The sequence below is a fragment of the Camelus dromedarius genome, chromosome 31 (assembly GCF_036321535.1).
Source record: "Camelus dromedarius isolate mCamDro1 chromosome 31, mCamDro1.pat, whole genome shotgun sequence".
Taxonomy (NCBI): Eukaryota; Metazoa; Chordata; class Mammalia; order Artiodactyla; family Camelidae; genus Camelus; species Camelus dromedarius.
This window is the reverse complement of record NC_087466.1, coordinates 3248854-3268619: the sequence shown is the minus strand read 5'-3', so window position 1 is coordinate 3268619 and position 19766 is coordinate 3248854. Positions and strand designations below refer to the sequence as shown.

Genomic DNA, 19766 nt, shown 5'->3' with positions numbered 1-19766 from the left:
TATGGTTTTATTTTATTTATTATTTTTTACTTACACGGTGATGTTCATTGCAGCATTATTTACAATACTGCAGTGGTGGAAACAACCCGTATCCATTCTACAGATAAAGAAACTGATGCACAGTGAAGTCAGATATTTAGACCGTGATCACATAGGTGAGAAATGGTGGAACCAGGATTTGAACTCAAGACTGTCTGGTTCCAGAATCTCTGCTCTTAACCACTGCACAGTGGTGTATGGTTTAAATGCTGTTCTGCTGTTGTGGGGAGCCGTTCTGTGAGTGTCAGTCAGAGCCCGGTGGGAGAGTGTTGTCCACGTCTTCTGCATCTTCAACTCCTTTCAGGCTCCTGTTCCTCAGCCTTTGGGTTGGAAGACTGGGATCTCCTGACTGGAGTTGTGGGTTATCTGTGTCTCCTTGCAGTTACAGTAGCTTCTGCTTTGTGTATTTTGAAACTTATTGGGTACATAAATGTCAAGGATGATGTCCCTTTGAGAAATTTACCTCTGTCATGAAATGACCTTCTTTATCTATGACAATACTCTTTTCTCTGAGATCTACTTTGTCTGTTATTAATACGTCTACTCTGGCTTTCGTTTAGTATGAGATGTATTTTTCTAGTGTGTTTCTTATAGGTAGCTTATAGTTGAGTATTACCACATTACTATTTTTAAATATTATTTCCTAATGATTATAGGATTGCAATACATATCACATTACTTTAAGTTTTTCTGAGCTGCTTTTGATAAAGTATAGCAGGTTTGCTCCAGTGCAGCGCCATTCCTCCTCGTCCTTTGCGCTCAGTCACGTGTTAGATCTGTGCTACAGACCCAGCAGTACAGTGTCACGAGCATTCCTATACAATGTTATGTTTTTTAAAACTTAGAAGAAAAGTAACGAGAGCTGTTTCAGGCAAGAGAGCCAGAGGCTCCCGCTGTCCTTACCTGAAGTTTCATCCCTTTTTGTGAATATTGCTGCTTCGCTTACTTGCCTTTGATTGATTTCCAGGGCCCTGAAATGGTTATTTTTGACAAATTTGCCCAGTTCTATGTTGTTCCTTGGGAGAGGATTTGCCAATCTCTGCTCTGTCACAGCGAGAAGTCTCCTCACTTGCTTCCTTCTGGGGCTTTTCTTTATTTCCCGGCCGTCTCACTAAGAGGCAGCAAAGGAGCACCATTCCGTATCCTCCTGGAATCGCGTGTCCCTGGATTGAAGAGTCAGGAGAGTGAAGGCTAATGGACAGATAAAAATAGCCCGGCCCTTCGCAGCTTCCTTTGAAGTAGTGGACGGCCCATAGACAAGTCGGAGAAAGGAAGTTCTCTTTGTAAACTGTGGCGTGTCATGGGGTGCCTGCTGGTGTCACCCGCACGGCCCAGGTGCTGGTGCTGCCCCCTACCCCTGGGGGGCCGCTGCTCATTCCCAGCACCTGGAAGCTGTGAAGGTGGCTTTCGTCACCTGAAGAGGCTGGCCAGGTCTCCTGATACTCTTCTTGGTCACCGCATGCTGGAAGGGGCCCGGAACAGAGCCGTGTCCTCCGCACACGCACACGATGCTTTCTCCCCTGGTCTGGGGCGAGGGAGGAAGGGCACTGCCATGAAAACGACCCTCCCTTTTAAGGAAGCCTTCAGTCTCTCTAGGGAGAACGTTACCAGGGCCACTTCCCCCATCCTCCCTTCTCCTTCCCCCTTTTCCACCTTCCTGGCACCCTCCCTTTGTGATTCAAGTCAGGCCTAGGGCAGGGGAGGCAGAGCTCTGCCAGTAGACAGGGTGCAGTTAAAACAACGTGTTTGGGATTCCTAATTTGTCAGAGCAGAGGCTAGAGTTGGTTCAGTTTCCTCTCCTGTAACTGGAATCTTAGGTCATAGGAATGGCTTCCCAGAGTCAAAAATAAAAAAACGTGCAGGCAGGAGATAAGAGTCTTGATCTGAATCAAATCTAGATTGGAAGTCTGAATTTTTTCATTTTACATTGTCACTTTGCATGGAAGCTAAGTTCCCATACAGAAAGAGCTTATTGTTTGTAAATATCACTGTGTTCCAGGGGTTAAAAATACTTGAACAAAGGGGAGGAGTGGCCAGCTCTGTGGTCCTGCCCGTTCTTTATGTGGACTTTCATAGACTCATGAGCCCTCTCCAGTGAAGCGTTTAAAACTGCTCGTCTGCTTGTTCCCTGACCTGATGACACGACCTTCGTCCAGAAAGCTCGCAGCAACAGGGCAAGGAGTCCCATGTCTACCAGGCACCGCCAGGCAGTCGAGGGAGCTCAGTCCCGGCTCGCTTCGCACGGCGGAGGTTAAACCGTCGCCCAGTGGTCACAGCGGAGTGAAATAACTGTTTCCTGTTTTCAGGGGATTCCTTTTACTGCCAAACATAGCAGCTGGGATACAAAGTTTTCCCAGAATCACAATGTACTTCTTGTGTTCTGTTTAAACATGATTTGACAGCAGCTGTTAACATCTATTTCTAGAAATGTCAGGGCTATAATTTGTTAAGTTAATTGCTTTAATAACATTGTGATAAATTAGTTTGATCATTGTTTTAGTGTGAGGTAGATGATACTACTCAGTTAAGTGCCCCCTGGTGACGCCAGGTAGGTTTCCCTGAGCAGGAGAGAGTGATGCAGTCACAAGGGCACCGCTCCTTAGATGCCGATTCTCGCCCTCACTGTGAGATCGTTCAGAGCTATAGGCAGGGCCCGTGAGCCTGGGAAGATGCTCAGTAGTGGGGACCAGCCGCCTGGTGGAGCCGGGGCCTGCACAGCGGCCGCAGTGTCTCACGTACGCCTGCTGCGACCTCACCACCAGGTCGGGCTGGGACTGCGGGAGGCAGAGAGGTCTGCAAGGTTCCCATCGCCGCAGGAACCTGTGGCTCTGAAACGCGGGTCCTGCTCCCCTTCCTCCTTCCGCATGTACCTCTCCCGGATGACAGAGACACTCGCTGAGTCTGGGCGACATTTGATGGCCAGTGCTGTAGGTTAGCTCTAAGATAACTGTCTCGGGAATGCATTTACTTAGATAAAATTTGAAGCACTTCATCTGAATCAGCACCCAAAATTCCATTCTCAGAAGTTGGAGGAAGTCAGACTTCAGACAGTCCCTAGAAGTCACGAAGACAGGGCTTTCATTCCACAGAGAGGAAGCTGCCGGTCAGTGGGGTGGTGTGCTTGCCTGAGACCTCATACTGGGGCTCCCGGCGCCAGCCCCAGGCACCTTCTGCTGGCCACCCTACCTCCCCAGTGGTGTCCCCAACTCTTCAGTAAGTTTCCAGTAAGTAGGTCTTATTATATGAGTAATGCTGAGAAATAGAAATCAGATAAGTAACATTTTCAAGAGCTGCCTAATTATTTTGCTAAAAGCAGAATCATTAAATTGTCTGGGTCAGATACTTTTCATGTATCATCTCAGATAGCACACACAGTCCTTTACTTCCTTATGTGGTGAGAAATCTTTTTTTTTCCCTGTGCTTCATCGACTTTGATGGGATGCCAGTGTCAATGCCAAGTTCACAGGGGAGTTGAAACCTGACAGGTTAATTTCATTACCTCCTGATGCTCTGGCTTTTCACAGACGAGTGTAGCCTGAGGTCATTTAGGAAATTTAGGGTGACCTGTTCATTTGTAGAATCAGGTGATTTGATTTGTAATGATGCTCCATTGCACCTCGTGAGACCCGTGGTGACAACCATTAGATACTGGGGGCTGCGGGGTAGACGGAGAAACTAGTTCCTTTCCGAGTGGGCTCCTTGGAGCCAGGAGAAAGGAGGCTGGTTCGGTGGTCTACTGCCCCGTAATAAACACCACTCTGAAAGTCAGTGGCTTAAAGTAATCATGACGTTGACTTAGCTCATACATCTGTGGTCTAGGTGGGGTGCGGCCAGGCCAGTTTGTCTCCCCAACTCCACTCACTGGAGGCTCCCACCCTCCCGTGTCTGGTGGTTGATGGTCGAGACTTTGTTTGGGGCTGTGACCGGACACCTCCATGCCACCCCTCCCCGTAGCCAAGCTTCCTCATCGCGTGCTGGCTGCAATCTGGGCACACATCCCGAGACCAACAAGTGACAGCCCTGCCTTTCACGACCGGGTCTGAAGGGATCCTGCAGCATCTCTGCCACACCATCTGTCAGTGACACCGAGGCTACCCGGTGATGGGGGAGGCGGACACCACCTCCTGATGGGCGCCACCAGGCTCCGAGGAGGACTCAGGGCCGGAAATGTCGCCAGGGCCATTCTGAAGAGTCCAGTCTGCACAGAGACTGTCATCTCTTATCTTGGGAAGGAGAGAAGGTAATGATTTTAAATGCCACTGCCTCACAGGTGAGGGGAAGCTGCCTGGAGTAGGAACGGTCAGTGGCAGGGTCCCATGATGTAAGCAGGGCGCTCCGGTGGGTCTAACAGCGGATCCCCGGGCTTCCCTCAGCCCCTGGCCTGGTTCTGGTCCCACGTGGTTTAACCCCGCACGGCACTCAGCTACGGAGCTCTGACACACCAAGAATGAGCCAAGGGTTAAACCTGAGAGAGCCTGCGTAATGCCGGAGTCTCAGCGTTTGTGTGGCCCTGGGGGTCCTTTTTTTTTAAACAGATGTGTTGAGGTAGAATTCACATACATTATTACTCTACATAATTTTTCTTCCAGTTTTACTGAAGTAGGATTGACGTAGCAGCCCTGGATAGGTTTAAAGTGTACAGCCTAACAAAGCCACTGCAGAAAAAGCTCCGTGAATGTCTGTTCACCACGTACAAACACAGAATAAAGGAAAAACACTTTTCTTGTGATGAGAACTCTTAGGACTTACTCTCTTAACAGCTTTCATGCGTAACATGTGACAGTGTTAGTGCAACGTTTGTATTACTTTCCAGTACTTATTTATTTTAAAACTGGAAGTTTGTACCTTTGACCACCCTCCCCCCCCCCGCCCCGGTAACCACAGATCTCATCTTTTTTTCTGTGCGTTTGTTTATTTGTTTTTGACATATAATTGACCTTCAACACTGTGTTAGTTCCTGATGCATAAAACAGAGGTTTGGTATTTCTGAACAGTACGAAATGATCGCCACTACTGCACGTACTTAAAGTTGACAGTTTGATGATTTCTGATTCATACATGTGTGTGAAGTATCCCCGCGGAAGACGAGCATCTCCATCTCGCGCAGGTCCCCTGGTGCCCCCCGCCCACCGCGGTCCCTCAGCAGGGTTTGCAGTTTTTGTAGTTGTGCATGAATGGAATCCTAGGTGTGCAGTTCTGGGGAGGGGTCTGGCTTCTCTCACTTAGAGTAATTATTTTGAGAGTCATTTATGTTGTGGTGTGTATCAACATTCATTTTCCTTGTGCCTGAAGAGAGTCCGTGTTATGGACAACTTGCTGTCCATTCGGCTGTTGGCGGGCTTTGGGCCGTTTCCAGTGGTTGCTCGTTGTGAATAAAGCTCCCGTGGGAGACAGTGGAAAGTGGGTTGGCTGCACCGTGTGGTAGGTTTAGGTGTTACCTTTTAAGAAGCTGCCAGACTGTCCCTGACGTGGCTGCACGCTCTCCCGCCCCCAGTTCCTTCGCGCCCTGGCCAGGGCTGGACGTGCTCGGCCCACGTCCTCCTGGGTGTGCTGGTTTGGGTTGTGTAGGTGCCTGTGAGCTGATGGTGCTGAGGTCTCCCCGTGGGTGCACTTGTGATGCGCTCCTGTATCTTTGCTCAAGTGTCATGGCCACTGCAGGGAGGGGTGTGATGCTGTCTAGAGAACGACCTTTGCCCTCAAGGAGCTACCAAAACTATTTCTGCACTGTACTTTTTCCAGGCCTTTTAAAATTGTGCCTTTTCCTGGGCATAAGACAGGCTTTTGTGTGACTCAGGTTTGTGGTCACAGGCCGTCATCGCCGTGCCCCACAGGGTTTGGCTGCGAGCGGCCTTTGTGCGTCTGCCGACACCGTGTCCTCCACCGCGGGGCCCGGAGAAGAGCGTTTCCTGCATCCCTCTGCTTTGCCCTTGAGGGCCAGGTCGAGAGCCGTGGAGCTGGGCTCTGGCGGAAGTGCTGGGTGGCCCTGCAGTGGTGTTCCCTTCTTAGATGCTGTGCCATTTTCCCTCTGCCAAGATGGCGCCTTGTAGGTGTGGAACCAGCACACTGACAGATCTGCGAGAGCAGCGGTTCCTGCTGGGAGCCGAGGAGTAGGTTCATCTTGAGGTGAGTGCACTGCGCTGAGCACCTCTTTACTGAGACCGTTTCCTTCCCTGGCTGCTGCCAGGCCTGGGCCCATCATGGCCAGGCTGCTTGGACCGCGGCGTCCTGGTTGGACACGTGTTACCTGCGGCTTCAGAAACGAGAGGCGCTGTGCAGGGAAGACCAGGGGCTTGGCACCTCCCTGCCGGGGTCCCCGCCCGTACCCTGGTCTGGGTCTGCTCTGATTCCATTAATAGTGTATCGTAGTCTCTGTGGTAGCATCCTTTTTTTATAAATCATTTTTTTTTCAAATTTAAGGTATTTGAGTTAGTCCAGATACACCCTGTGTCTGTCCTTCTGCTCTAGGAAGTGCCACTGTATTCCAGCAGCCCTCATGTTCAGAAACTGAAAGTTTTTTTAAGCCCATCTCTATATGGAAACCTTCAGATCCTCTGGGCCATCTTCTCTCTCTCCTTCAGGGCTCTTCTCATGCAGCAGGTTAACTTAGCAGACCTCGCTGCTGCCTCAGGAGCGAGTCCAGGAAGGGGCGCCCTGCGCAGCTCCAACACACAGTGGTCCTGGAGCCACCCGTCCTTCCCGCCCGGCCCAGGCAGAGGGGCCCTGCCCGGGGAGCTGACTCAAGGCCCGCACCAGCCAGACTGCACCTCCTCCGTCCGCCTCAGAGCCTGGGCACAAAGCTGGCGACTTCTGTCCCCAGGAGAGACTGAGGAGGCCACCCCAGGATGTGCTGAGGGCTGACTCTCATCCTGCCAACACCTCCTAGGAGCACTGGGACCAGGATACCCTGCCCCCTTCCTCCCTCGCCCGAGTCCTCCCGGGCTCACGCCAGGGTTACTGTCTCTCCTCCCGTTGAAATCGCATTTCAGTGAGCAGTGACCCTGCTAAGCGAAATGCCATGTAGAAGAGCAGAGGCAGGAGCTGCGGATGGAACTGTTCAGATGGCCCAGGGCTCGTGACTCAGCTGACCTCGCCGGTGCCAGTCTCCTGACTTGTCAAGAAGCGGACCTCGTGGTTCCTGTGTGTTTCTCCATGAAAAGTTGCCTTTTGGAGGGTTTTTGGGAAACGTGGGCCATCAGTCTGATCTCTGTGGGTGCTGTTTATTGACTTTGAACTGTTCCCTCGAGATAGGTTCATCTGACTAGGAAGCGTTGGGGCAGGTTACACCATCTGGTGGTGTCTTCCATGTCGTCGCTGGGCCTTTGGCACAGGTGCTGCCCTGAGCGCGTCAGCAGCGTCTTGTGGGCGGCCTTCCTCCCTGGACGCGGGAACAGCCCCTCACAGGGGACGGACCGCAGAACAAGCTCCTTTGAGTGAGCAGAGCCCCCCAGTGCACCCTGATGGTGAAGGAGGCAGATTGGTGTCCTGCCTCCTACCTTTAGCTATTTTTTTTTTTAAAAACTTAAAGCAGGGCCATAATAAGTTCTCATAAAACCCACTCTTGGGTCATTACACGCTCTCAGCCGGGTAGGTCAGTTGCCATGATACCTACCTGGTGCACAGAGGTACGGGGCAGAAGCCACGTCCGAAGTCTGCCAGTGGTTCTTCACTGTGGTGCACCTCCATCTTGGGGCCGGTGCTCCTGCCTCCTGACTGCGTGCTGGGCATCTGGGGACCCTGATGGACTCTGAGGCCCAGATCAGGCGGATCGACCTCCCAGGGGAGGGCTGGACACATGTCGCTTGGAAAAGGCTTTGCAGGTGATTCTGAGGCACAGTGAGGATGGAGGGTCCTTACTGGAACCCCCTCCCCGCCCAAGATGTGGGATTCTGTCCTCAGGGTCTCTGGCTCACCCTGGGCTGCCTGCCCTGACTTCCTTCCTTACTTCCTCCCGCTTTACACATGAGCCCCAGCACGACACCCAGGTGAGCGGGCCTCGCTCTCCCCAACATCCTCCCTCCCTCCCCCAACTGGGGCAGAGCCTGGCTGGACGTCAAACAGGAGACACACGAGGTCCCCAGGCTTCACTTGGATGCTGCCGCCTGCGCCCCAAGGCCTTCAGCCTCCCTGGCCATCCCTCCAGGCCGTGAAAACTGCCTGTGGGGGGTTTTCCCATTGTAGACGCTGCACCCCTGCCCACCTCACCCAGGTCCCCAGACACCCGCAGGACTGCCCTGTAGCCTTGGCTGAGGCCCGTGGCCAGGGGTTTGTGCGAGGATCCCTCCTACCTCCTGCAGGTGAGGCGTGGCCCCAGCACCCCACTTCCCAGTGTGTCGGTCATGGGAGGACCCTCCACGGCCAGAGGGAGCTGGTGCTGTGAGTTACAGGGATGAGTCACGGGCTTTGGCCCTGCTTTATGCCCATAAAAGTGGCATTTCCTAAAATAGATCAGAACCTTAATAACTATTTTAAGAACGTGGTGTTTGGGGGTGTTTATGGCCCTTAATTAAACTTCAGACAAATTGAAACATTTTTAAATTCTTTCATCTTTTTTTGTGGAGGTTTGGATAACTTCTTGGCTCTCACACCCCACCCCACACCCTCAGTGCAGAGGAGTGGGATCCACCTGAGGCCACGGTCACAGGAGCCACCAGAGCCAACCCTCCTTGGGGAGAGGGTTGGGCGATGTGACACATGGAGTCTGCTGTCCATCCGCCCAGGTCACCGTCGACATCTCCTGGACGGAATGACTTCGCCTTCAGGGATAAATGGGGCGAAGCACCTAATTTGAGTCTGTGCCTGAGGCTTTTTTGAACTTTCGCTCTGGATCCTGTTAAGCCTCCTGTTTCTGTCCAGACGCAGACTCTTCTCGTGCTGGGGAGCCCTCAGAGACCTGAATCCATGCGCCAGTGGCTTGCACTGTAATCACTATGTCTCTGTTTTAAAAGAAAGCTGTTTTCTTCTTGGGGAGCTTGGCGCCGTTGCCTGTGCAGAGTGAACATAAGAAAGCCTCTCCTTCAAGCTCCTCCCCTCGACACGGCTTGTTTATCCCGCCTGACCCGCCCTGCGTGTGGCCCCTGGCCCAGGCCCTGCCTGCCCTGGAGATGTCACTTTCTGAAGATGGACATTCCATTTCCAGACAACTCTGTGAAGTAAACGTGCTGTGAAAAGCACGTCTGTGGGAGGGGGAGGTTGTACAGGTGACGTGGCCTGTGGTTTTGCGGGTGCGCGGCCCCCAGCGACTGAGTGCTGCCAGGATCAGGGGTTTCCAGTTCTCATGCTGCCGACCCCTCTCCTGGGCTGACTCCCTCTTCCTCTGTTTGTTCTGCCCGTTAGTTCTCCTCTGCGTGGCCCTTACAACAGGGGCTTGGTCTGCAGCCCCCTCCCCAGAGCTCCAGGTGCCTCCCTGGGCGCAGGCGGGCCTCTCACAGCAAGCGCCGTGTTCACAGAGGCCCCAGTGTCCCCGCTGCATGCTCGCTCCCTTGTGGCCAGTTGGTCCCAAGTCCAGTCTGCTTTATGCCTGAGTATCTCTGCAGCCCTCACACCCCCTCATGCCAGGAGACACTCACCACCCAGGGATGGAGCCCTGACAAGTGGTTCCTGGGCCTCCGCCCGCAGGCCTGAGGGTGTCTTGCTGGGGGTCAGCGCAGTGGCTCCCTCCTTCCAAGGCCAAGGTCTCCTTCATCCCCCTGGAGGGACATGGTCCTCCCCGGGAGGCCCGCCACCCCCTGCGGAGGGCACTTTGAAGTGAATGACCATAGAGCCACCGTCTCTCCCACCTTGGGTTTTGAAGGGTTTTGAGGCAGCTCATTATCTGAGCTCCTCATCATACCCGCATGGACTGTCCCTGTTCTCCTTTGAAGCCCCGTGGGTGGCGGGGCTGGCAGTCACTCTAGGGTCCCAGGGAGCAAAGGATGGGGAGAGGGCGAGGGGCCAGGTCTGCCCCTGGGCTTGCATCACTGAGGTGAGGAGCCTGGCTGGGCCCAGGTCCCCCGCCCCCACTGCTCTGTCCTGAGGCCTGGAGCCCCTGTGATCCTGGTTCTGGCCCAGCTGGTGGGAGGCTGGGGTGAGCGGGAGGGGCTGGCTCCTGTAGGAACGGCTGTTTCTTGGGAAGTTCAGACAGTTCTGTACCTTTCCACTCACTTACCCCTGTGAATCCTGCCATTTTATGAATGTGCCGTGACAACTGTGCAGCCCAGAGGGCATACGCGGGTCAGGGGAATGTCCTGTCTTCATGGTGCTTTTCACCTTGGAGACCAGCCTGTTTGTACACTTTTCTGCTTTCCATCTGTTATTTCACAGTAGTTTGACTTTTCAGTCCTGAGCATAAAACCAGTGAACTAGGCGGTGAGATGGGAGCAGAGGGTGCAGGCCTGCTCCCCGCTCCCACCGGCCTCCGTGCAGGGCCTGGCTCCTTCCCCGCAGTCTCAGGCCGGGCCCTCCCCCTCCTCTCCGGGTGGGCACAGCCGGCTTGCGGGGCTCCGGACAGTGGTCTGGGCTTCGTTGCTTCAGTTTGGAAGTGTGGTCGCGTGTCTGTTGCAGGAACTTGAGGCGCACTGTCTCCTTGGGCTTTAAAGCGCTGGAGTGTGCGGGACGGGGCACTGCCCCGGCTGCGGGTTCCAGGCTGGGGCGGGTGTGTTCCCACAGCTGGGAGCCCGGCACAGTCGCTTCCCCTGGGGCCGAAGCAGAGCTTTGCCGCCGGCCGGTGAGGCCAGGCACGTAGGCGGCTCTGCCGGATGAGGGGCCGCGGCAGGAAGTGGAGGTTTGTTTTCCTCCAGCCAAGCTTGTGACCCCAGGCCGGCCGGAGCCCCCGCAGACGCCGCCGCCGACTGGTGCAGAGCTCAAACGCGCCACGGAGAAGCCTCTTGCTCTCCGTCCTTGCCACGGGGCCCAGATGGCACTTCATTCTGGTTAGGGTGCTCGGCTGGAGGACCAGGAGGAGTGGGCAGGTCCAGGTGTCGGCAAGGTCCTTACACACCTGAACCTCCTAACAGGAAAACGTGCCTGTGTTTGTGAGAAGTCGTGTCACACTGCCCGCAGATGCTCGGGCCCAGGGCTCCCACCCCGTCCACCGTGCTGCCAGCCCAGCCCTTGAGACCTGTGACCCTGTCCCTCACCTGGTTCCTCCCCATGTGGCTCTTGGCACACAGGTGGCATTCCCTGCTGGGAATGTAGGCAGGTGCCTGTTTGGACCATGTCTTCATGGTCAGAAGCGTGGGGACCACCATGGCAGGTGCTGCCCAGGCCTCATCCTTGGGGGTGATGTCACTGAGCAGCTGGCAGTGTGCATGGATGTCAGATGGCACGCGGTCCCCTGCAGGCTGACCGCAGCCTCCCCTGTGACTCTGGCAGGTTTGCACCCTTCGTGCCTTAATCTGGCCACTTTCCTCACCACAGTCTCTGGGCCAGATAGGTGGTGACTAAGGGGGTGACCCTGGGGACACTTCCCTGCAGAGCTGCTGCCCTTCTGAGGCTTGTGGTTGAGCAGAAGCCCCGGGGTCAGTGTTCTGGGCGCCTGCTGTCGGGGCTGGACCATTCTTGTGGTTACAGGGCTTATGGAAGGTCCAGCCATGCCCTCGTCCACGTCACCAGCTGCTTTTGTCTGGAGACACACCCCACCCCTGGGGCCATGAGCCTGGATGAAGGTGGCCTTGTCCCCACCCTCCCTGCCCTCCCCTCGTCCAGGGGCTGCAGGTCCCTGCATGGTGTCAGGACCCAACACTTAGTAAGAGGAGCAGGGGTGGCAGACTCTGGAAAACTGTACGGGCGTGAATGGTGTTGTTCTGTGATCGCTGCTCCCGTGGGAGTGAGAACCGGAGGCCGGGGGCTGCGTCCAGGAGCGGAGCCTGGGCTGAGGTCTCCCGGGAAGTGGATGCACGCAGCTAGCTGGAGGCTGCCTGAAACTAGCACAGGGTGCACAAAGCACGAGGTGCTTGAGGGTGGAGATGCTCTCTTTTTTAGTTTGTGGCATTTTCATAAAGTGTGTGAATTTCTAAATTTAATTGTGGAGTTTCAACTTCAGAAGGATTCTTGCAAATACAGGTAGAGGCCGCATACCTGCCGGGTTGCTCTATCGTGTGCTAGAGACCGTGAGTGACACGTCACTTCTGTAGTTGGGAGGAGCTGACCTGGGATGTGGGGTGGTTCTTGGAGGTGCTTTCTGGCGCCATGCTGGGCTGGCGGCTGCCGTCCTCAGGATGCAGGGCTTGTGATGTCCCCGAAAACAGAGGGGAGGCAGGACCAGGACTCTAACTCATTTGGAACTGCTGCTCCCGGAGCCACGATTCTTCCACACGAGGGTTTGGGTGGCTCGGTGATCTGGTGGGCAGGGTCAGAGCCAGTCACTGGCACCAGCTGGTCTGGGGACCCAGCCCCCAGCCGCCCTGCTTTGTCCAGAGGCCCCTCCACCCTCCTCACTGTCTCCCAAGGAGCCCCGGTGTGTGTCGATGACATGTTTTCCTTTTTCTCCTGCAGAATATTGACATCACCAACTTCAGCAGCAGCTGGAACGACGGGCTGGCCTTCTGCGCTCTCCTGCATACGTACCTCCCCGCCCACATCCCCTACCAGGAGCTCAACGGCCAGGAGAAGGTGGGGCCACGCCGCTGGCATTTCACAGCCCTGGTGCCGGCGTTCCTGGGGGACCATCTGTCCTCCCTGGGTGACAGCATTTAGGGTCAGGGCTTTGCAGGGGGAGCTTCCCCAGGCCCAGCCTCCTCTGGTGCCCCCCCATCAGTCACTCCTGCCCTTCACATGACCTTGAAGATCCTCGTGGGGAGAAAATGACCTCACAGGTGTCTCTTACCAGCTTGAGGGTGTCCGGGCAGCCCTGGGCTGATGTGTGAGAAGTGACCCTTTTCTGTGGGGAGGGACGAACTAGTGTGGCGGTCACTGCACAGCTGCTCATGAGCAGGGCGGGAGGGCCCTGAGGAGGAGGGCGGTGGGCACGGGGTACAGTTGGGGCCGGGTGTCCATCCATCCATCCATCCTCCCCGGGCTGCCCTCCTCTGGCCCTGCTCGGCCACTCCAGACGTGCGGTTTCTCTTACAGCGAAGGAACTTCACCCTGGCCTTCCAGGCTGCTGAGAGTGTCGGCATCAAATCCACACTGGTGAGCCCCCGTCCCCCCGAGGGGGTGCTGGCAGGGTCCCCTGTTTGTTAGAAGAGCATCCTTTTTATTGAGGGAGGCCCCCAAGAGGGGCCCAGGACGGCCCTCGGGTGGTGTGCAAACGGCCCCCAGCCCCGGGCGCTTCATGCCTCAGGTCAGGTGTCCTGAGGAAGCGCCCTGTGTTGGAGGGGTGGTCTCGGCCGCAGGCATGGTGACCTTGACTTGGGTCGCTTATTCCTTAACTGAATTCTTGGGTTCAGCTTTTAAGTTCGCTGTCAGAGGCACCTTCTGGCAGGTCTGCCTGCTTGTGTCAAAGTAGGGGGCGCAGGCCCTTCTCAAGGGCACCGTCTGGAAGCTCTAGGGTCAGGGTCACCCTGAGGCCTCACTCGGCGGCTGCAGTAGCTCAGGAAACACGTGCTTCTGTTGGGGCTCTTGTCTCGTCACCAGGCCTGACTTTCACGGAGGAGATCCTGCATCCAATGCAAGGCAGACCTCCCCCCCCTCCACTGACCTGGGGCCACTAATGAGATAAACAGTCTAGGGTGTCGTGGCTCCGGGTCCGCAGATCAGGGACCCCCTGTGCTGCCTCCTACCCAACGGGTGCCCGTCCCTGACTTAAAACAATTGAAAAGTAGCTTTGAAGAAGTATTTACCTTTATCTTTACACTGTAGGTGTTCACATAGAGTTCCATAAATGTAGTTTCTGAATTTGTAGAAACACGTGTTTTTAAGGTGGGTTCTATTCAGGTGTATGTGGAGAAGAAGTTTGAGGTATTGAAATACTTCCCACTATCGGGGTATTTCACAGCACAGGTAAAGTTTTCATCTATAAAAAGCAGGCCGTTTCCCCACCCTAAAAACTTTCTGTTGAGACTATTTTGAACACACACGTGTTCTATTTCCTGTGGTTTCTGATGTCCTTCAGCAACAGCGGATCTCTTGTGGGGCCCCTGGCACATCCCAATCCTGGGGTCCCCCATTCACTTCCCTGCAGCATCACATGACATCTCCCAGACCACAGATGTCGTGTGGGACACACTCAAAACTGTCTTGGGATGTCAGGGGGTCGCCCGCCGTGGGCAGGGCATGAGCTGGGAGCCTGGCACATGGGCTCTCCCAAGGCGGTGCCTGGTGACACAGGGAGGGCTTGGGGAGGGCAGGTGGGGAGGAGGCCCCAGAGAAAACGAGACTCTTCCAGCCTCAGGGCTGTGGAAGGCAGCTGGCTCAGCGATGCTGACACCCACGGAGCAGGTGCTTTCCTGGCACTTTGGAGAGAGGGAGCGGGCGTTTGGGCCCCTGGCCGTATGGTCAGGACCACAGTCCTGTGGGTCCTGGGTGGGCACCCAGCCCCAGAGCAGGTGGTGCTGCAGCAGGAGGTGACCTGGGTTCTGAGCAGCCTCTCCTTCTCCGTCAGGACATCAATGAGATGGTGCGGACTGAGCGGCCGGACTGGCAGAATGTGATGCTGTATGTGACGGCCATCTACAAGTACTTCGAGACCTGAGCGCGGGCCCAGCGTGAGCCTCCGTGGCCCAGGCTTCCTCCAGGACCTGCCCCGAGGGCTCAGCGCACACGCGGGTCTGCCAAGGAGGACGGGGAACTGCGGGTGTGGAGGGGGCGCACGTGCACTGAACTTGGTGGGAAGGGGGTGAACGCGCGGGCCACTTGCGGGGGTCCTGAGAGCTTTTGCCACAGCACCACGACCCAGGCAGGGAAATGGGCCCCTGACGATCCCTGCTTCCCTCCCTCCCTCCGTGTGGCGGGGCCTCGCCGGCGAGACACAGCCCTGCGCTCCCTGCCGCCCTGCCCGCCAGTGCTGACGTCAGGTTTCTGGACAGAGTTGGTCAGAGGAATTCTCCAGCTAAAAATTTTTTTCTTACGAGCAATATTGGGGAAAATAGCTTCTGTTCTGTTAGTACCAAAGTTAAGCTGTTGATAGTGAGCGTAGCGATAAAACACAGACCCTGGACGTGAGGTGGGAACGTCGTCGGACGAAGCAGGAGGGAAAGCTGAACAAGTTGAGGGGCCCGATGGTGCGACGATGCTCCTGGCGGGGACGGAAGAAAGTGCCTTAACTCTCCTCGCAGGGGCCCGAGGCCAGGCTGCGTCGGGGTGACTGACCCGCGGCCCTTCCCAGGAGCAGGGAGGCCCCCCCCCCCACGCGCACCTGATGCAGCCGCCGGTGGTTGGAATGATGGGGAGACCTGTTGCTTTGCGGAAGAGCCGCCCCAGTTGCAGGGCCGCCGAACCGGTGGGGGGTATTCCAGACCAGGGGTGGGCGAGCCGACCTCCCAGGGCAGAGCCCGGTTGTTAAGACGGGCTGTGTGGGCAGCCGTGGGCCCAGGTCCCAGGCGCGTGGTGAACCTGCAGGCTCTGTGTGAGACACCTGTTTTCAGCCGTGGAAGGAGAGGCCTGGTGGGCAAAGTGCAGCCCCAGTGCACGTGGAGACCCCGGCGGACCCCTGCCCCTCCCTGACCAGCTCTGTCCCCGTGTCGCGGCTCCGGTGCTCTGCGCTCTTTCTGAGCGGCTGTCGGGGCTCTTCTCTCACCTGCCCGCGGGGAGGCCTGTGCGTCTGTCTGGATCTGTTTTGCGGCCGCATGTCGTCTGCTCTGTCGGGAGGGGCCTCGTCCAATGGAGGAGACTTTCCTGGATCTGCCGTCACACCATGTCCCTTCCGAGCCAGTGTCAGCCTTGTTGCTCCTGCTGTGGGGCGGGGGTCGCCAGCATCCTCGGGAGATGGTGGTCACTGCTGATAGCTGTGCCCGCATGGCTGGTGTTGCCCGGCCTTGCGCCCCGGGGACGGTGACGGGGCAGAGGGTGGCCTCTGGGAGGGCCTGCCAGGCCCAGGCTGTCTCCTTGACCACAGACCATGCGGCCAGGCTGCCCACATCTGCATGTGGATCAGCAAGTGAGATTTTTTTGGTAGGATCCTGGTTGCACTGTCGGCTTCACGGGATGATTCTTGCCGGTCATGTGTCCCTAGAAGTGATGCTCTGAGGTGCTTTTGTCCAGCGCACTTGCTGGGAGGCCTCCAGGAAGTCGTCCTGCCTCCTCCCTTTAAGCACAAGCTTTACAGCAAAAGGACCAGTTTTGTTTTTCTGTCAACAAACGGGCTTCTGCTAACAATACTTTTAAATTTTGTTCTAGTAAATATTCTTGAATGTATTAAAATTGTTGGAACACATCAGGTGTGGACTTTTCTAACTCGCTGCCTCCCGGACTGGCTGCGGCAGGGAAGGCCCCTGGCCCAGAGTGGGGTGGGGGCCCCCGGGAGTGGCTGGGGCTCTGGCCAGATGACTGCGCCTGAGACAGGGATGGCCCGGGCGAGCCCTGTGACCGCGGAGGTCCTGTGACGGGAGCCAGGGCCTGGAAGCCCACCTGAGCTGCCCCCAAGCTGAGAGCCCCACCTGGAATCCCCTAACTGCAGCCCAGACACGTGCTGCTCTGAATGGGGGAAGGCGCCGTGAGGTTTTTTGAGTTGTTTTTTTAAGAACTGTATCTTTTTGGAGATAATTTTCAGAATATGTAAAATTACAGAGGAAAAAAAAATCAATGGTTGCACCTCTCCCAGGCCGCCGGCAGTGCAGCCTTCGTGTGCTCGGCATGTGGAATGACAGCGCCTCCACCGCGGACAGCGGAGCAGCCCTGCGTCCCAACACAGGGCACACGTCATACGTCGTGTTCTGTTCACACTGGGTGACCTCCCGGGCCTGCGACCCCCTCCCCGTGTCAGGGTTTCATCCAGTGAGCGATCCGCTCTGGGGGAGGCCCAGGGACCGCTGGCTGAGTTGCGGTGTGTCCTGTGAGTGGGGCTGACGGCTGTGGGCGTCCAGGCCGATGTGGGAAGGACCGAGCGGGGACCAAGCATGGCCCCTCAGCCCAGCAGCTTGGGGCCGGGGCTGGGGCTCACACACTAAACCCACTCTCCGCTGCATCGCGTGGAGGTCCCGCCGCGGCCAGAGAGCCTCTGAGACGGGCAGGGCGGGAGGGCTGACCCCGCCCGACCCGGGCAGCGGGGCAGCACTGGCCGTCTTCGCTGCTGTCCTTCAGGTGTGGGGGTGCCCCCCCCAAAGTCCCTCCTGCCTGGTGTGCCGGCTGCCTCAGGAGCAGACCGACTCCCTAAACTTCAGAGCCGCCTCTGCGCACCGGGCCTCGGTGAGCAGGGAGACCCAGCTCTGCGGGGCCAGCCCGGGGGCTCTGCTTTCTGCTCATTGGCGCTGCTGTCCTGTCCTGGGGTTGGTCAGCTTCTGTCTGAGTGGCAGACGTGGCCACACATCAGGGAGCCTGTGCTCGCAGGCTCTGTGCTCTTTCGGGGTGAGGGCGGGTTCCAGTCAGGGCACCAGTGTCTGGGAAAGCACTGGCTGAAGCCCCAGCCCTAGGAGGCCGGGTGGGGGCACAGCAGCACAGGGCACCATGCTCCTCTGGCCCGGCCCACCCGCGTGGGCTGGAATGCTGGGGGAGCAGGCCGGGTGTGGAGGAAGGGCCGGGGTGGGGGCGACGGGGTCAGAGTGGAGGGTGCAAAGAAAGACCCCAGGAGCCCCTGGAGGGTAATGTGTGTTGTCAGGGGGTGAGAGTGGGTCTGGGGTCCTGAGGAGGGAGATACTAGGAGTCTGCAATCCCAGGAGGCAGAACCGGAGGGCTGAGGAAGAGCACGGATGGCACGTCTCCAGCACCCATCGGACAGGAAGCAGGGCACCCGGATCTCCCCTAGTCTGCCACCAACACCTGTGACAGGCTGGGGCTCTTCCTCTGCGGTATGCTGACCCCAGGAAGGGTCCCCTTTGGACCTGCTCCCAGGTGTCCTCTCTGATGTCGAGGAGGGAGGGGCCTGGTGGGGCCTGGTGCTGGTGTGCAGAGGGAGTGAGGAGTGGTGGCTGGTTTGATGCTCTGGCAAGAGCTGGATCAGCGCCTGGTTCCTGGCATAGGGCACTTCGTAGGGTGATGAGTGACAAGGTCGGCGTGCCAGGGGCTGTCCCGCCACTGTAGCCCAGGACAGGGCCCCACTCCCATCTGGGCCTCAGTTTCCACATCTGCACAGACGTGCCCAGACGGGCTCGGAGGCACAGGGTGGCTGCTGGACGCAGGCTAAGGCGTCTACCCGGGGGTGGTCCTGCGGCTCCTGGCTGCCGGCCGCTGGGGAGCTTCCTGGTGTGATTCTGATTCCCAGGGCCTTAGTCTGAGCATAAACTGGAGCCCTGTGAGGTCCCCACACTTCCTCAGTTCCAGAATCCCAGGAGGTGTGTGGTGGGTGCCCTTCCCGATGGAGAAGGTGGTCAGTACCTTAGGGTGGCCTGCGGTTTCCCAGGACACTGGCCCCAGCACCTACTGGGTGCTTCATCCTGGGTCTGGCATTCTTTCTCCCTGATGTGGCCCAGCTGGCCTCCGAGCAAACAATCGGGCCAGAGGCCACCCAGGTGCATCCTGGACAGGAACAAAGCCGGCGGGAGTGGGTTGGGGGTGGGGGTCTGAGAGCGGAATTGTGGAGCAGGAGAGGGCCCAGCTGGCCCCACTGCCCGGCCTGAGGAGCCGGGCCTGGACGGAAGGAAGGGTGGGTGCCCACAGCCTCTCCCGCCTGGCTTGGGGCTAGGCAGGGAAGCCAAGCCCAGAGGCAGAAGGTGGGGCCGACCAGGGCGCTCCCTCAGGCCTTCAGGGCTCCCGCCGCCCCAGCCTGACACCTGAGAGATGCTCTCAGGCCCCTCGTGGTGGTGGTGGTGGGGGGCATGTTGCAGCAGCAGCGGGTTCCCCGGGAAGGCCTGGAGGAGACGGTCACTGTGAGCACGCCAGCTCCTTGGGGGAGGCCAAGCTTGTGAACAGCCCTCTCGTTTGCCTGCTTCCTGTCATGTGCTGTCTCTGGGCAATGGCTTCACTGGGCGCCTGGACAAGGGCACGTGAGATGACACAGGACCATTGGAGCAGCCCCCCGCCATCTCCCCTCCAGCCTCTAACAGGCTCAGCAAAGGGCAGGAGGGGTCCAGGGCCTGGGGAGCTGGCTCTAGGGCTGGAGCCGAGCCAGGCCCTGCCCTGCTGACGACCCCTGGCTTGAGGACACAGCCACCCCAGGCCTGGGGCACCCACCCAGAGGAGGGGCGTCCCACTGGGCCCCATGGGTGAATTCTCAGGGTTTTGGCACTCTGGCCCTGAAGGCCGGCTGCAGAAATGAAGCCTTCCGCTGGGTGGGGCCAGTGTGGGGGCAGGTGTGTGCGAGGTCTGGGCAGGAGGGCCTCTGGGCCCCAGAATGGAAATGGTAGGGGAGAGCTTCATGCGGGCCCACACTGGGGGCAAGGGGACAAGAGTGACCCCGGGATTGGCTGAGTGTTGGTCCCTGTCCTATGAATCCCCATGGTCCCTTCTGGGCCCCAGGTGACTCTCCAGACAAGCTGTTTCTTGCATGTTTGTAGAGCAAGGATTTGACTGAACATGGGCCCAGCAGGTGTGGGCAGGAGGGTTTTGTCTCAGCTGTAGGAGTTTGCCCCACACAAAATCAGGAATGGAAAGCCAAGGGCCTGGGGTGAGGGTCCCTGGCTGGGCAGCGCCCCCCCCCCCAAGTCCCTCATGGTCTGATGGGCGCAGCTCAGAAGGTGGCAGGGCAAAAAGACAGCAGTCTCATTTTAAAGTGAGGAGGC

General features: G+C 57.4%; 1 protein-coding gene across 2 annotated transcripts in view; it reads left to right on the top strand.

Annotated features, from left to right (window-relative positions):
• The window catches only part of SPECC1L (sperm antigen with calponin homology and coiled-coil domains 1 like), a 112620-nt gene extending 96293 nt beyond the window's left edge, over positions 1–16327 (top strand). For both annotated transcript variants that reach the window (XM_031442310.2, XM_031442311.2), the window contains 3 exons: positions 12511–12627; positions 13087–13146; positions 14558–16327. In XM_031442310.2, coding sequence (XP_031298170.1) covers positions 12511–12627; positions 13087–13146; positions 14558–14647 — 267 coding nt within the window. In that variant the 3' untranslated portion in view covers positions 14648–16327. The remainder of the gene's footprint in view (positions 1–12510; positions 12628–13086; positions 13147–14557) is intronic.
• Positions 16328–19766: the final 3439 nt, after the last annotated feature.